Source organism: Thamnophis elegans, chromosome 5 (genome assembly GCF_009769535.1).
Source record: "Thamnophis elegans isolate rThaEle1 chromosome 5, rThaEle1.pri, whole genome shotgun sequence".
Lineage (NCBI taxonomy): Eukaryota > Metazoa > Chordata > Lepidosauria > Squamata > Colubridae > Thamnophis > Thamnophis elegans.
The window spans coordinates 99,147,635-99,164,968 of NC_045545.1; the positions used below are offsets into that span (position 1 = coordinate 99,147,635).

Sequence of the window (17,334 nt, forward strand, 5' to 3'; positions counted from 1 at the left end):
CATCCACCTCCAAATCTGCCAAATTCTTCCCATCTTTTCATTGGGACCACACAGTTGTGTCACCCCCCGATGGTCCTCCGTAGTGACCCCCAACTTTGCACAGATGCCACCACCTCGCAACCAGCCAACCGATCTGGAGTCCTGCAACCTTCACGGTGACCAATTGTCTTTTGGGCGATTTCCTTCTCCTAGAGAGTCCATCATTTTGTCGGTGGTCTCAAAAAGGCCTCGGGGTTGCTACGGACCACCACCCAGGAGCTGGAGAAGGAAGAGGGTCTGGAGACCTTGCAGGTAAGGACGTGGGGGGTCCACTGGAGGTTGAGGGCAGAATTAGTCTGGGATCCTTGGGGCTCTCTGGGCAGAAAGGGAAGCCCGGGTGCCTCAGAAGGTGGAGAAGGGCCAGGCAGGCTCGGTGTCAGCTGGGAAGGGGCTGCAGGGGCTGGTCTTGCAATAGACCTCCTTCCCCCCCTCCTTTAAGTACCCCGTGCTCTACTTAACAACCCATGCACTCACTTAATGACTGCAACAGGGAGAGCAGGGTTTGGGCTCATTTAGAGAGGCAGCCGCATGGGTGAACTGCTGTACGACCACCACAGTTTGTGACCGTAATGGGCAAGGTCCGCTGTGGTCATAAATCAAGGACTGCCAGGAGACGCAGCCGGGACCAAAGCCGTTGAAAGAGAACCGTCCTGCCCTGCGTGAACTTGGCTGACCGGTTGGCTTCTCCCGCAGGCGGTGGAGCGCCAGGTCAGCCGGCACCGGCAGCTCATGCAGGAGGTTCTGCGCGACGCCCAGCTGGTCAGCCTGCAGCGGGAAGGAGGGGCCACCCTGGCCAGGCTGCGGAAGGAGGCCGCCCGGCTCGGCTTCACTCCTGACGTCCGGTAGGAAAGCCAAGTCCTCGGGGCAGTTCTTGAAAGGAGGAGGAGGAAGAGGAGGAAGAGGGGGAGGAAGATGAGGGGGAGGAGGAGGAGGAAGATGAGGAGGAGGAAGAAGAGGGGGAAGAAGAGGGGGAGGAGGAGGAGGAGGAGGAGGAAGAAGAGGGGGAGGTGGTAAAAGGGGAAGAGGAGGAGGAAGAAGAGGGGGAGGGGGAGGAAGAAGTGGGGGAGGAGGAGGTGGTGAAAGGGGAAGAGGAAGAAGAGGAGGAGGAGGAAGAGGAGGAGGAGGAAGAGGAGGAGGAAGAAGAGGGGGAGGGGGAAGAGGAGGTGGTGAAAGGGGAAGAGGAGGAGGAAGAGGAGGTGGAAGAGGAAGAGGGGGAGGAAGAATAGGGGAGGAGGAGGAAGGGGGGGAGGAGGTGGTGAAAGGGGAAGAAGAGGAAGAAGAGGAGGAGGAAGAGGAGGAGGAAGAAGGGGAGAGGAGGAGGAAGATGAGGAGGAAGAAGGGGAGGGGGAGGTGGTGAAAGGGGAAGAGGAGGAAGAAGAGGAGGGAGGAGGAAGAAGAGGGGGAGGTGGTGAAAAGGGAAGAGGAGGAGGAAGAAGAGGAGGAGGAGGAGGAGGAGGAGGAAGAGGAGGAGGAAGAAGGGGAGGAGGAGGTGGTGAACGGGGAAGAGGAGGAAGAAGAGGAGAGGAGGGGGAGGGGGAGGAAGAAGAGGGGAGGAGGAGGAAGAGGAGGAGGAAGAAGGGGAGAGGAGGAGGAAGATGAGGAGGAAGAAGGGGAGGGGGAGGTGGTGTGAAAGGGGAAGAGGAGGAAGAAGAGGGGGAGGTGGTGAAAAGGGAAGAGGAGGAGGAGGAAGAGGAGGAGGAAGAAGGGGGAGGAGGAGGTGGTGAACGGGGAAGAGGAGGAAGAAGAGGAGAGGAGGGGGAGGGGGAGGAAGAAGAGGGGAGGAGGAGGAAGAGGAGGAGGAGGAAGATGGGGAGGGGGAGGAGGAGTTGGTGAAGGGAAGAGGAAGAGGAGGAAGAAGAGGAGAGGAGGAAGAGGGGGAGGGAGGAGGAAGAAGAGGGGGAGGTGGTGAAAAGGGAAGAGGAGGAGGAAGAAGAGGAGGAAGTAGAAGAGGAGGAGGAGGAGGAGGAGGAGGAGGAGGAGAACTGTGGGGTCCTTGATGCTCTTGGAGTAACAGGGTTGGTTGTTTCCTTGCAGACATTTCATGAGCCATCTAGGTAATATCATCAGTGCTGGAAGGGAGGGGTGTTTGCAGGGAGGAGGACTGTGGGGTCCTTGGTGGTCTGTGAGCTTGGCTGTTTTGTAGCAGACATTTCAGGACCAAACTAGGGAACTTCATCAGTGCTAGAAAGGAGTTGGGTTTGCAGAGAGGAGGAGGAGGAGGAGCAGGCCTGCAGGGTCCTTGTTGCTCTCTCTGAGCTTGCTTCCTCTGTTATAGACATTTCAAGACCCAACTAGGTAACATTATCAGTGCTAGAAGGGAGGGAGGTTTTGTGAAAAGAAGAGGAGGAGGAGGGAGGAAGAGGAAATCCTTAATAGTCCCTAGAGAGGCTCCTGGCCTTCTTCATTCCACTCGAAGGACCTGGAGTGGCCAATTTTGGCTCAGCGGGAGCCGTAAATCGAGGACTCCCCATACCGATCTTCTTCCTTAACTGCAAATCAACATCCCATCGTCCAGTGGGCAGAAGATGTGCAGGGATGCCATTAGTTAGCAAGCTTCCAGTCCTCCTGGGGGTTTTTTGTGATGCTTCCAGAGCTCTCGGTGGACAATCCTTCGTCAAAGTCGCAGAGAAAATGGGAAACGTTGAGCTGTTGCCAACATCCCTTCGAAGGCAAAAGTGCCCACCAAGCCAAGAGGGACCCAGAAATTATGCCTTCTTTGTGTGTCCCTGTGTGTGTTAGGCGCAGTTTTGAGGGTGCCCTGGCCGTCTACAACCTGGTGGAAGAGGACGTCCACACCCTGGTGACCAAATCCAACGGTTGCTTGGAGCACTTGGAGTTCCTCAAGAAGATCCGGGAACTCGAGGAGGGATTTCACCAGGTAAGTAAGGTGATGAGGAAAATATTAGCAGCTGAACTGGCTCCAGTGTGAGTTACGCCTCATTGTGTGTTCATCCTCCCATCCTGTTCATCCTTTCTTTGCTGATGTGGCGGCAGCCAAAGAAGCCAACACAATCCTAAGTTGCATTAACAGAGGGATACAATCAAGATCAAGGGAGGCACTAACACCACTCTATAAAGCCTTAGTAAGGCCACACTTGGAATCCTGCATCCAGTTTTGGTCCCCACACTATAAAAAAGAAGTGGAGACTCTAGAAAGAGTGCAGAGAAGAGCAACAAAGAGGATGAGGGGACTGGAGGCTAAAACATAGGAAGAACTGTTGCAGGAACTGGGCCTGGCTAGTCTAGGGAAGAGAAGGACCAGGGGAGGCAGGAGAGAATCTTCCAATCTTTGAGGGGCTGCCCCAGAGAGGAGAAAGGGGTCAAGCTATTCTCCAAGGCATCTGAAGGAAAGAATAATGGATGGAAACTGATCAAGGAGAGATTCAACCTGGAATCAAGGATGAATTTCCAGACAGTGAGAACTATCAACCCATGGAACAGAGGTTGCCTTCAGAAGTTGTGGGAGCTTCATCACTGGAGGCTTTCAAGAAGAGACTGGACTGTCCTCTGTCAGAAGTGGTGTAGGGTCTTCCTGCTTGGGTGGGGGGTTGGACTAGATGACCTACAAGGTCCCTTCCAACTTTGTTAATCTCAATCTATCTAAAATGATCAAAGGCCTGGAGACTAAAACATATGAAGAACAGTTGCAGGAACTGGGCCTGGCTAGTCTAGGGAAGAGAAGGACCAGGGGAGACAGGAGAGCATCTTCCAATATTGGAGGGGCTGCCACAGAGAGGAGGGGGGGTTAAGCTATTCTCCAAAGCACTTGAAGGAAAGAATAATGGATGGAAACTGACCAAGGAGAGATTCAACCTAGAAACAAGGAGGAATTTCCTGACAGGGAGAACCATCAACCCATGGAAGAGAAGTTCCCTTCGGAAGTTGTGGGAGCTTCATCCCTGGAGGCTTTCAAGAAGAGGCTGGGCTGCCATCTGTCAGGAATGGTGTAGGGTCTCCTGTTTGGGTGGGTGGGGGGCTGGACTAGATGACCTTTATTCTGTACCTATTCCATACGTCAGAACCACTGACAAATTATAGAGAGATAACCTTCAACGCCGGCAAATAAAATAGACTATATAGAAATACGGCGCATGCAGAAAAGAATATGCAAAATAAATAAGATTAAAAACTAAATGACATTTTTTATCCAGGGTTGCTCCAGGTTCACAACATCGTCTCTCTCTAACATGAGATCTTCCTCCATCCATAAGGGTGGTCCTCAATTTAACACATAGCTCATTTTGTGACCATTCGAAGTCAACACAGCACTGGAAAAAAAAGTGACTTACTGGTACATTATGGTTTTCCACACTTATGACCGTCGCAGCTTCCCTGTAATCCCCCCTGCTTCTCCCTGCAGGTCAGTTTGTGGATTGACGAAGAAGGAGAACCAGAGCTGAGAGCGGTGGGATTGGCAGAGGGAAGCCTGGAGAAGACTGAAGAGTCCTACCAGCGGTTTAAGGACTTCTTCAAAGAAGCCACGGTAAGTTAGGATGGGGAAAGGAAGGAAGGCAGGGCTGGTCAAATCCTACACGGTTGAAAATCCAAGATGTATATTCCAACTCTTCCATTGTTGTAACTACAACCCTTCACAGGTGAGTAAAGGCAGCGTCAGTCCTGGTGTCAGGTTTCCGAAAGATGCCCTAATTGATTCATGAGTATCGAGCCAAGTTTCAAAAGAAAGCCAGTCATTTATTAGGAGCACCATTTCGGCAATACCATATTGCAGTCAGACCTAAACCTCATTTGAATTATAGCTGAACTTTGGCCCTGTTCCTCCCCTCCCTTCAGTCTGTGTCATAAATCACATTTCCCAATGAGGTGCACCCCTCCCAAGCCTGCTGCGGTAATCTGAGATCCGACTCTAGCCGAAGGCATGCGTGGAGTGCGCTCCACCCACCCCCCATGGCAGCTTCAGGGCTGCCCCAGTAGAGCTGAGCTGTGGGAACAGGAGGCGGGGAGGTAGAGGAAGCTGGGGGTTTGTAGCCGAAATAAAATTCTTTCCTCTGGGAACCAAGGACTTTCCCAGCAGGAGAGAGAAGGTGGGACCTAAGACCAGCTGACCCTTGGACTGTGATCTGATTGGACCATATGATGGATTGCATCGGTAGGGGAAAGAAAAGTTTACTTTTAACTCGGGGATGGGGGGCATCTCAGTGGTGCTTGAGTCGGGTTTCCCCCAGATGTGCCAATATGACAGGCCTAATAAATTTGTGATTTCTTTGAGGAACAAAGTTTAGAGTTTTGATTCTGTGGGGTGTGTTGCTTGGAACCCTGAGTTTAAGTTGAAGCCTTCCCTGCCTGTGGAGATCCTCAGTCATCGAGGTCGCAGTTGTCCCAAAGGTGCTTTTCGAGCTGAAGAAGCTTCTTGGATGAGAAGCGAAACGTCTTCGAAGACAAATCCAAAATTCAAGTTGCGTCTTGAAGAGAAGGAAAAAAAAGCACTTTTGGGAGAACTCTTCCCTCTGTTTCAAATTAAAAGAGATTTTTCAGGAAATTTGAGTGACGTTGCTGGAGAATAATGTCCTATATTTGCTTAGAATCATAATATCACAGAACTGGAGGGACCTTGGAGGTCTTCTAGTCCAACCCCATGTTCAAGCAGGAGACCATATGCCATTTCAGACAAGTGGCCGTCCAGTCTCTTCTTGAAAACCTCCAGTGTTGGGGCATTCACAACTTCTGGAGGCAACTTCTGTTCCACTGGTTAATTATTCTAACTGCCAGGAAGTTTCTCCTCAGTTCTAAGTTGCTTCTCTCCTTGATTAGTTTCCACCCATTGCTTCTTGTTCTACCCTCAGGTGCCTTGGAGAATAGCTTGACTCCCAAATCTTCTTTGTGGCAACCCCTGAGATATTGGAAGACTGCTATCATGTCTCCCCTGGTCCTTCTTTTCATTAAACTAGACATACCCAGCTCCTGCAACCGTTCTTCATGTGTTTTAGTCTCCAGGTTTATGGTTTATTAGATTTATATGCCACCCTTCTCCCAAGGACTCAGGGCGGTGAACAACATTAAAAGAAACACATAATACAAAAGTTAAAAAAAATTAAATAGAATATCCCAAACCCAATTAAAATTGACAAGGACATTTTTTTAAAAAAAAAATTCGAATTAAAGTTAACAGTGATCAATAATTTATTTTGTTTTGTTCAAGTCAGTCCCCTAATCCTCTTTCTTGCTCTTCTCTGCACTCTTTCTAGAGTCTCCACATCTTTTCTACATCGATCAAAACTGGTTGCAAATATTCCAAGGGTGGCCTTATTACCAAGGCCTTGTAAAGTGGTATTAACCCTTCACGGGATCTTGATTCCATCCCTCTGTTGAAATTTAAACTGTTTTATTTCATTTTCATTTTCATTTTTAGACAATCACTTATATACTGTGCAATTAAAAAAGCAATAAACACAACTTGTCTTCTATTCCATCATGGAAAACCAACATAACACTTCGATCCTCCATACACCCTTTCTTCTCCCCCTCCAACTTTCCTTTCTCCCCTCCAGCATTCCCCTCTTCTACTTCCCCTCCCCCTCAAACATTCCTTTCTCCCCTTCCCTCCATCTCACCCTCCTTACATTCCCCTCTCACTCCCTCTTTACTTCTCCCTCTTCTTTCCCTCTACTCCTCACTTTGGTGTATCTCTACAATTCATTAATCTATTCGATTTGTATTTTACACTAAAATTAAAAGAAAAGAGAAAAAAAAGGGGAAAAAAAAGGAAAAAAGAGCAACAGTATACAAGTGCATTCTTATTGTTCTGAAAATTGAAACTATCTCTCCACCCTCCCCCCCTCCCCCCCCCCCGTGAACCCCCCTCCCTAACCCCCTTCCGACTTCCCAGATCCCATTCCCGGCATGACTCTTTATCAAGCACAGTCTGGAGTATATTAAAACCAAATAGATTAAGAATTAAAGGATTAAAAATAAGGGAAAAAAGAAAGGAATAAAAATTGATGCCACCCAGATTCCCGGAGTCACATGATCCACTTTTGCGACCTTCGGAAGTCAATGGGGAAGCCAGATTCACTTAACAAGTGATTTGCTTAATGACGGCAGCCCTTCGCTTAACCACTGCGTCAAGAAAGGTCATAAAATGGGGTGCCACTCATTTAACAACCAGCTTCCTTTCCAGGGAAATTCGGGTGCCAATTGTGGTTGTAAGTCGGGGTGCCACTCAACCAGCTTCCTTTCCAGGGAAACTCGGGTGCCAATTGTGGTTGTAAGTTGAGGACTACCTCTGGATCTAAACTTCATTTCTTTCACCTGGACTTTTCAGCTTCCGTTTTCATTTTGCGTAACGAGTTCTTTCCAAACCATTTCGCCCAAGGCTTTAATTTCCCTCTTTTCTTTGGCTGACATGATAGCATATTCTGAAAAAAGTCACTTTTTTAATTTGGGGAATTATTTTTTCCCCCTTCCTTCGAAGGAACCGTCTGTTCTGCAAAGTCTCTTATCTCTCCCTGCAGGGCCTCAGTTCTCCTGCCCAGAATTCACCGGGCACCAACTCTGTTCCTTCCCTGGTCTCAATTCTGCCTGACAAGTCGATTCGTTCCGAGTCAGATCTGCCTGACACACCTAAAAAAACCTTTAATTTGTCTAAGTTCAGCCTCTCTCTACAGTTCCTGCCACCGTTCTTCCTATGTTTTTGCCTCCAGTCCCCTAATCCTCTTTGTTGTGGATGTCTTAACTGTGAGTTGCCTTCTTTCTGCCACAGGTCCACTACAACCGAGGCCTCTCTTTATCCAAGGAAGCCGTCAAGATCCATGGGTTCAAATTTCCCGAGATGGCCACCTTTGAGGCAACCAAGGGAGCTTTCCAGGCTAAGCTGACCATGTTCTACATGGACATGGAGATGAAAGGAGCAGAGCTGGAGACTTTCCTGGACCTCTACAGATTCTGTGACAAGGTGAGCTCAGAAGCTTCCTCCATAAAGTGGAAGAAGAGTTTAAGAATTGTTATGAAGGGCTAACAACAACTAGTCATGTCTAGCCAACGAAGAGAAGGCTCAATAGCTTCTTGTGTTTGTGTTTTGTGTTTTGCTTTATTTGTATGCCGCCCTTTTCCCTGAAAGGGACTCAGGGCGGCTCACAACTCAAGGGAGGGGAAAAACAGACGAGTTACAAGACATAAAAAACCATACATAGTTAAAAACACAACAATCATACCATTCGAAGTGGGGCTGCAAGTCTCTAGCCCCAGGCCTGTCTGAACAGCCAGGTTTTAAGGGCTTTGCGGAAGGCCTGGAGGGTGGTGAGGGTTCGAATCTCCACGGGGAGTTCGTTCCAGAGGGTCGGAGCAGCCACAGAGAAGGCTCTCCTCCGGGTAGTCGCCAGTTGACACTGGCCGGCGGATGGGATTCGGAGGAGGCCTAATCTGTGGGATCTAATCGGTCTGGTGGAGGTAATTGGCAGCAGGCGGTCTCTCAAGTACCCAGATCCACTACCATGAAGGGCTTTATGGGTGACAAGTAGCACCTTGAAGCGCACCCAGAGACCAACAGGTAGCCAGTGCAGCTCGCGGAGGATAGGTGTTACGTGGGTGAAACGCAGTGCACCCACGATCGCTCGCGTGGCTGCATTCTGGACTAGCTGAAGTCGCCGGATGCTCTTCAAGGGCAGCCCCATGTAGAGCACATTGCAGTAGTCCAGTCTTGAGGTCACAAGGGCACGAGTGACTGTTGTGAGAGCCTCCCGGTTCAGGTAGGGACGCAACTGGTGCACCAGGCGAACCTGGGCAAATGCCCCCCTGGTCACAGCTGACAAGTGATGTTTGAAAGTCAGCTGTGGGTCCAGGAGGACTCCCAAGTTGCGGACCCTGTCTGAGGGGCGCACTGTTTGACCCCCCCAGCCTGAGAGGTGGAACACTTGGCCAATTAGTAGGAGGGAAGCACAGCAGCCACTCGGTCTTATCTGGATTGAGTACAAGCTTGTTAACCCCCATCCAGTCCCTAACGGCCTCGAGGCCCTGGCACATCACGTCAACCGCTTCATTGAGTTGGCACGGGGCGGACAGATACAGCTGCGTATCGTCCGCATACTGGTGGTATTTTATCCCGTGCCGTCGAATGATCTCACCCAGCGGTTTCATGTAGATATCTTCTAGGACTTGAGGGGCTGCTACAGAGATGAGGAAGTCAAGCTATTCTCCAAAGCGCCTGAGGGCAGGACAAGAAGCAATGGGTGGAAACTAATCAAAGAGAGAAGCAACCTAGAACTTAGGAGGAATTTCATGACAGTGAGAACAATTAATCAGTGGAACAACTTGCCTCCAGAAGTTGTGGGGAGTCCCAAGGGTGCTTTTTCAAGAGTCAAGTGGATATTTTGGTTTTTCTTTTGAAGACGTTTCTCTTCTCATCTGAGAAGCTTCTTCAGCTCTGACTGGATGGTGGAGAACAGAGAGATTTATACTCCTTGCAGATAGCTGGTCATTTGCATTCTTTTAGAGGGTCGTTGAGGCCACTTGGAGGATTATCTGTGTCCTCAGAGTCCTATTCTAGATTTTGAATATTATATATAGAAGGATGTAAAAACAATTATAGTCAAATTAAGGCTGAGATATAATAATTGTGATATACATGAATAGAGGTGAATTTAAAATATGCCATTTGATATGAAAAGCAGGTGGTGACTATGGAAGAGATGCTTGGGAATACTGTAACCAACTGACACACTTTCTACAATTTGTAATGGAAGATAGGTTTTTTTTATTTTTATGTTTGTTTCTCCTTGTTCAAAAACAAATAAAAATTGTGGTGTTTTTTTTTGTAAAAAGAAGGAGCAGGAAGTTCCAATGTGTAAATGTAGTTGCGTCTAAGTTCTCTCTGTGTGTTTATTTTGTATGTTTGTAAATAAAAAAATGGGGAAAAAAGAAGGGAATGAAGGAGAGAAGGAAGGAGGGAAGGAAGGAGGAAGGGAAGGAGAGAAGGAGAGAAGAAAGGAGGGAGGGAAGGTGGGAAGGAAGGAGGGAAGGAGAGAAGAAAGGAGGGAGGGAAGGGGGAAGGAGGGAAGGAAGGACAGAAGGAGAGAAGAAAGGAGGGAAGGAAGGAGGGAAGGAAGAAGAAGTAGGATTGTTGTAAAATAAGATGGGTTTATGGGATGGTAAGAAAGCAATTTCAATTATATTGTCAACTGTAGGGGAGGGAAATTGTTACAAATACATATTATTAATAACAGTTATGAGATCATATAATTGTGAATGTATATATGAGAAATAAAATTTAATTTAAAAAAAAATTGGGAAAAAAGAATAAGAAACCTCTCCTTCTCAACTGTCGAGAAAAACACTCTTATTGTTGACATAGCTTGGAAAAAACTTTGATGGAGCCAGTAACAAATGTTGACCTCTTGTCTTTTTCAAGGTCACGGCGTTTCACCTGGACTGCCAGCAACATCTGGCCCAGTGGGAGGCCAGGGGGAAGGAGCCCACCGTGACGGAGGTCCAGCAGGACACCAGAGACGCCCTCCGGCGAATGTCCGAGGACTTTTCAGAGGAGAAGTTCCAGCAGATGAAGCTCCAAGCATCCAGCCTGCACAGCGAGAAGGGCCTCTTGATCTGGAGTGACGCCTTGGAAAGGAGCCAGGAAGCCAAGCAGATTCTGGAGGGGCTCCTGATCAGCTTCAAGGAGGAGGCCAAGGGGGTCCCCGCGGGAGACTGTGGGGAGGAGCGAGGCCCTTCTGCCCCTAACTCATCTTCGGCAATCCCAGCTGACGTCCTCAGTGTTGATGAGGCCTTGGAGACCACCAAGGATCGGGAGCCGTCCTCTAAAGAAACCATGGACGGGATTGATGGGGTTCAGCCTTCCTCTCAAAAGGAATCCTTGCGCATCAGCTCAGACAGGGATGTAAGAGGCAATCAGGAAGCTTCTCCAGGGACAATCTTGGGATTTGGTGGGCTTGACCACCAGCATCTGGGCGAGGAGCCCTCCGGAAGACCTCAGAGGACCTCCTGGCATTCTTCTCCATTGTGTCCCTCTTCCTCCTCTTCTCCCAAAGCAGAGCCAAAGCCAGGAACTGGGGAGACTCTGCCCCCCACCGGCCACTCCTGTGCCCCTCTGCCGGTGAGAGGTCCGCCGCGCCCCCAGAAGCCAGAGAGAGCCCAGTACTTCCAACTCTCCAGGCACGGGAGCTTTTCTTCAGAAGACGCCGATTCTCTGAACTCCTCCGAAGATGCCGCGGACTCCAGCAGCACGTGGTCCGTGGAGTTGCAGGGCCTCCGAGGAGGGGGGGCCCAGGAGAAGGGCCTGGGGATCCTCTACTTGGAGAACCACAGTCCAAGCAGCAACTCAGGTCCGGTCAAACCAGAGACTTGAGGGGGCTGGACTTCTGGGTTATCTCTAGGTGGTCTTCCGGCCAACCGATCTGGTGCTGAAAACATTCCTGGTCCTTTGGGTGCTCCAGTGTCCCAGCTGGGTTTTCTCCCGAAGCCCAATTCTGTTCCTTTACTCTGACAGGACAAGGCACTAGTGTGTATAAAGAGAGCAAGCCTCACTCCCATCTAGCACTGATGATGGTACCTTGTCAGGTGATGAGATGTCTGCAAAGAAAACAACCCAGCTCAGAGAGGATCAAGGGCCTCACAGTCATTGTCGTCCTTCTCCACCACCCTTCCTTCCTTCTTTCCTTCCTTCCTTCCTTCCTTCCTTCCTTCCCTCCCTCCTCCCCCCTCTGCAAACCTAACTTCTTTCTAGTCCTGATGATGTTCCTTAGTTGGGTCATGAAACATCAGCAAAGAAACAGCCAAGCTCAGAGAGCACCAAGGACCACAATCCTCCTCCTCCTCTTCCTCCTCCTCCTCCTCCTCCTCCTCCTTCTACCTGGCCCATTGACATGACTACTACTACTACTTCTCCTGTCTCTGTCTTCCTCCCTTCTCCTTCCTCCATCTTCTTCTGCTTCCTCCATCTTCCTCCCTTCTCCTTCCTCCATCTTCCTCCCTTCTCCTTCCTCCATCTTCCTCCCTTCTCCTTCCTCCATCTTCCTCCCTTCTCCTTCCTCCATCTTCCTCCCTTCTCCTTCCTCCATCTTCCTCCCTTCTCCTCCTCCTCTTACACTGAGGCTGGATCCCTGTTCGCTCTTGCAGTCTTGAGTCCAAAGTTTTTCTTAACATGTTTTTAAAAAAGGTTGCATTGGTTTTGCTTCTCATTTTGATTCTCCGGTTCTTGAGAAGCGAAACGCCTCCAAGGAAAAAACCCAGAAGGCTCAGCTGCCTTTTGAAAAGTTTCCTTCGGGACAGCCGTGACCTGGATGGCGGAGAATCTCTGCAGACATTCCCCGAGGGGTTTAAAATAAACTCCCTACGGTGGTAAGGTGGTCCCTACGGAAATATGGCTGGAATCTGGAGGGGAAAAAAATGCACAGCTCTGAAACTCCCCAGGGGTCTCATGGTCACGTCCGGACTGGCCTACCTCACAGGGGTGAAGCATGGAAAGAAGTGGGGGGGGGGTGCCTTACCAATTTGGTAGCCCTTGCACTCTTCGGAGAAACACAGGGCGAAACGCAAAGGGGATTTTTGGGGGGGGCGGGGGGGAGAGATGTGGAAATCGCTATGGGAAAAGAACATGTGTTTGTAATCTCGTTCTTTTTATATTGTGTGGTTTTTTTTAACCAAAAAAAAGAACATTTCTACTTGGTTCCCAGATGTGTTTGTCTGCAGTTATTCTTGTGGTGCTTGGCAGTCTCTCCTCTCTGTGCTGTGTGTTCTTGAGAGTTGTGGTTGTGGCTCTGGCTTGTGCGTGCTCAGTTCTCGGGTCAGGAATGGGGAAGTGACCGCTTAAGATCGAAGATAGAATAACAGGGCTTGAAGGGAATTCGGAGGCCTTCCAGTCCTGCTCAGGCAGGAATCTCTGTATCAGGGGTCCTCAATCTCGTGGGATCATCCCCTCTCTCCCCACCCCTTAGAACATAGAATGAACTTTTCTTCCTCCCTCCCTCCCTCCTCCCCGCCTTCCTGCCTTCCTTTCCTTCCTTCCTTCCTCTGTGGTGGCGCAGTGCTTAAGAGTACAGCACTGCAGGCTACTTCTGCCAACTGCCAGCTGCCTGAAATTTGGCAGTTTGAATCTCAGCAGTCTCAAGGTTGACTTAGCCTTCTGTGGTTGTAAAACAAGGACCCAGGTTGTTCTAGCTGGGAGAACGCGGCCAGACAAACAGAGGCGAGCCAGGACTTCAAGTCAGCTAACGGTTTATTTCTAACAGGTTTCCAAATGCGGCACTTCACATTTCGCGCGTTTTAGCTAACTGGCAACAGCTGAGCCCTGTTTGACAGCTCTTTATACATCCCAGCTGTCAAACGGGTAACCAATCAGTAACAAGGACACACACCCCTTGCCAAACGGACCAGAGAGGAAACTCTAGAACACAACACAAATTGTTGGGGAAAATATGCTCTGTAAACTGCTTAGAAACGGCTGTAAAGCATTGTGAAGCGGAATATTAAGTCTAAGTGCTATTCCTGCATTTTCCATTTCCTTCCTTTCTTCCTCCCTCCCTCCTCCTCCTTCCTTCTTTTCCTTCCTTCCTTTCTTCCTCCCTCCCTCCTCCTTCCTTCTTTTCCTTCCTTCCTTTCTTCCTCCCTCCTCCTCCTTCCTTCTTTTCCTTCCTTTCTTCCTCCCTCCTCCTTCCTTCTTTTCCTTCCTTCCTTCCTTCCTCCCTCCCTCCCTCCTCCTCCTCCTTCCTTCTTTTCCTTCCTTCCTTTCTTCTTCCCTCCTCCTCCTTCCTTCTTTTCCTTCCTCCCTTCCTTCCGCCATGGTGGCGCAGTGCAGTACTGCAGGCTACTTCTGCCAATGGCCGGCTGCCTGAATTTTGGCAGTTGGAATCTCACCAGGCTCAAGGTTGACTCAGCCTTCCGTCCTTCCCAGGTCAGTAAAATGAGGACCCAGATTGTTGGGGGCAAGAGGCTGACTCTAAACCGCTTTAGAGAGAGGGCTGTAAAGCAGTATATAAGTCTAAGGGCTATTCCTTCCCTCTTCCCTTCCATTGGCTTCTTTGGCTGCTGCAGCACACGGCTGGCTGATATTTAAGTGAATGTCCACTAGGACTCCAAGATGCTGCTCACATGCCACATGCCCATTTCCCATTTCCTTCATTTCTTCCACCCTCCCTCCCTCCTCCTTCCTTCTTTTCCTTCCTTCCTTTCTTCCTCCCTCCCTCCTCCTCCTCCTTCCTTCTTTTCCTTCCTTCCTTTCTTCCTCGCTCCTCCCCCCGAGTTTGACCTTGTACAGTTAGTTTTTCTTGCCCAAGTATAAGGATTTTACTTTTCTCTACACTGAATTTCATTAGGTTGGATGGGGCCCAGCGTTCAAGTCTGTTGACATCCCTCTAAATCTTGAAACCCCAGTGTTTGCTAGGGAATTCTGGGAGTTGAAGTCCCCCTCTCTTAAAGTTACCAAGGTTGAGAATCATTGAAGTGGATGACAAGGTGGATGGAAACTGACCCAAGGAGAGATTCAACCTGGAAATAAGGAGGAATTTTCTGACAGTGAGAACCATCAACCCATGGAACAGAAGTTGTGGGAGCTTCATCACTGGAGGCTTTCAAGAAGAGACTGGATGGTCCTCTCTGTCAGAAATGGTGCAGTAGGGTCTCCTGCTTGGGTGAGGGGGTTGGACTAGATGGCCTACAAGGTCCCTTCCAACTCTTGTTATTCCATTTCACTCCATTTCTTTCCCTTCCAGGTAGGCCAGGTATTGGAGACTTGAGCATAGGAGAAATGACTTGAGGAGACCTCACCGTTTCTCTCCCCAAAGTCTACTCAAAAGGAACGTGGTGGGAGGGGGTGGCGTATCTCCCTTCTGCAGCCAGGCAGATCTGTGGTTTTGTGCAGATAATGGAAACCTTGATGGATGCTAATGGCCGGCTGCTCTTTGTTTCCCTGATGGATGAGCAAAATTAATTATACTGGCCTTTGAATGGAGGCTTCAAGGACGGGGTTGCAGAGAGAGGGAAGACAATGGATGAAAGGCCTCCTTTCCAACTTCCCCGACAAAAGGGAGCCGGTTGGGGTTTTGAGGAAGGGGCGTCCGCTTCTCCAGCCCCCACCTCTAGAAGTGCCTTTGTGACTGATGGGCAATCAGGGCTTCAAAGCAATTTTACACCGAGTGATTATCCCACCCACACAGTCAGGAGTTTTTTTTATTTGTTTTTGAAATTAATTCATTAGGGACTCATTAATTCTCGCCCAACTCTTTACTTTCCAGTTACTATTCACAGAGTCAAACAGTCCTTATGGCTTCTGCTCAATCTGATGGTCCCGGAAGTGCTACAGGGGTTCTTCGACTGGGCAACAGAGTGGAAAATTCAGGGCAGCTTTTTCCCCATCGTGGTTCAGGTCCTTGGGGGGAGGAAGTGGGGGGGGGGGAAAGGAGGGAAGATGAGAGCAAGGCTTTGGTCGGAAGGGGGAAAGAGCAGGGGGAGGAAACACATAAGTGGAGGGAGGTTGAGGGGTCCTTGGTGGTCTCTGAGCTGGGGTGTTTTCCAGCAGTTTTCCTGGCCTTCCGCAAGGCCCTTAAAACCTGGCTGTTCCGACAGGCCTGGGGCTAAAGAGCTGTTGCCCCCGTCTCGAATGGTATGACTGTTGTGTGTTTTTAAATTATGTATTGCTATGTTTCGTCTTTTTATTTTCTGTCTGTACCCCCCTTCCCTGATTTGAATTGTGAGCCGCCCTGAGTCCCCTTCGGGGGAAAAGGGCGGCATATAAATATAATAAAATCAAATCAAATCAATCAATCAGATGTTTCATAATAGCTCTAATGGTGTTGCCTAGTTGGGTCATGAAACATCTGCAGGAAAACAAACCAAGAAAGAGACAGAGAGAAAGAAAAAGAAAGAAGAAAGAGATTAGAGAGAGAGGATGGATGGATGGATGGATGGATCACTTAGTAACTGTGTTTACACAACATATTTACCCTGAATTGCACATTTCCTGGATTGCTAGACAACACTGTTCAGCCTGAGCAGAAGCAAGAAAAGACTCCCTGATGGTGAAAAGCCTGTCTTTATTTACCTCTGGTGAATTTATGGCATTCACCCACCAAAAAGTCTGGGCAATAGTCCTTCAGGGAGCAACAGACCTTATCAGTTCCTTGCGATAATTGCCAGGCCATCAGCTGCCAGCCGAAAGGATGCAAATTAAGCAGTCTTTGTGGCACGAAATGCCATGAGCAAAATCTTCAGAAATACGAACTGTTGCCTTCTACGACCACCACTCCCCTTTTCTCCCCAGCCAGAGAGGGGCCATTCAGCATCCCCCGTGTGCTTTGCTTCTCCAGTCAACTCCTTGTCCTCCATTGTTCACCTCTCCTAACAGCTCTGCGCATACGTGCATCTGGAACAGGCCCCACCTGTTCTTCCGCCTCACTCAGCCTTTCCCAGGCTCCAGAACTGGCCCAAGTTCTTCCCCAACTTCCTCATCGTCCGAGTCTGCCACCGGCTCCGCTGGCAGCTGGCGGGCCACAACAAACATTGAGAGCGGGGAGGCAACATCAGAGAAGGGGAGGCAGGTGCCAACCCCGAGGGAGATACACCTGGTGGGACCCAGAAGAAGGGCCTCCTCCGTGGTAGAACATCATTCCCCCCAGAGATTAGAACAGCCCCCTCTCTAATACTCTTCTGGAAGGCGCTGAAGAGCTGATTGTCAGGGTTCCTAATAGCATCCAAAAGTAAATCAGAGTCCGAGGCAAAAGTGTTACTCAAAGTTCAGAATGGTCTTAATAGCTCCTGCCGTAGGCAGAGGGTTGGGCTAGAAGACCTCCAAGGTCCCTTCCCACCAGCGGTGGATTCACTTACTGTCAGGGTTCCAAATAGCATCCAAAAGTAAATCAGAGTCCGAGGCAAAAGTGTTACTCAAAGTTCCAGTTTATTTTCCCCACCCAGCTGAAAGTTCAAGATCTTCCACACACCCACAGATTAACAGATTATCAGAGTTGGAAGGGACCTTATAGGTCATCTAGTCCAACCCCCCCTCCCTCCCCAAGCAGGAGACCCTACGCCATTTCTGACACCATTCCAGTCTCTTCTTGAAAGCCTCCAGGGATGAAGCTCCCACAACTTCTGATGGCAACTTCTCTTCCATCGGTTGATGGTTCTCACTGTCAGGAAATTCCTCCTTATTTCCAGGTTGAATCTCTCCTTGGTCGGTTTCCATCCATTATTATTCCTTCTCTGGCCTTCAGGTGCTTTGGAGAATAGCTTGACCCCCTTCCTCCTCTGTGGCAGCCCCTCAAATATTGGAAGATGCTCTCCTGTCTCCCCTGGTCCTTCTCTTTGGTTAGAGCAGTGTTTTTCAACCACTGTGCCGCG

General features: G+C 49.4%; 1 protein-coding gene across 1 annotated transcript in view; it reads left to right on the top strand.

The window, feature by feature from the left end:
* Window positions 1-11,801, top strand: part of KIAA1755 (KIAA1755 ortholog) — a 47,282-nt gene extending 35,481 nt beyond the window's left edge. The window contains exons 9-14 of the mRNA XM_032217279.1: window positions 193-291; window positions 733-881; window positions 2,779-2,917; window positions 4,400-4,522; window positions 7,757-7,948; window positions 10,400-11,801. Coding sequence (XP_032073170.1) covers window positions 193-291; window positions 733-881; window positions 2,779-2,917; window positions 4,400-4,522; window positions 7,757-7,948; window positions 10,400-11,350 — 1,653 coding nt within the window. The 3' untranslated portion in view covers window positions 11,351-11,801. The remainder of the gene's footprint in view (window positions 1-192; window positions 292-732; window positions 882-2,778; window positions 2,918-4,399; window positions 4,523-7,756; window positions 7,949-10,399) is intronic.
* Window positions 11,802-17,334: the final 5,533 nt, after the last annotated feature.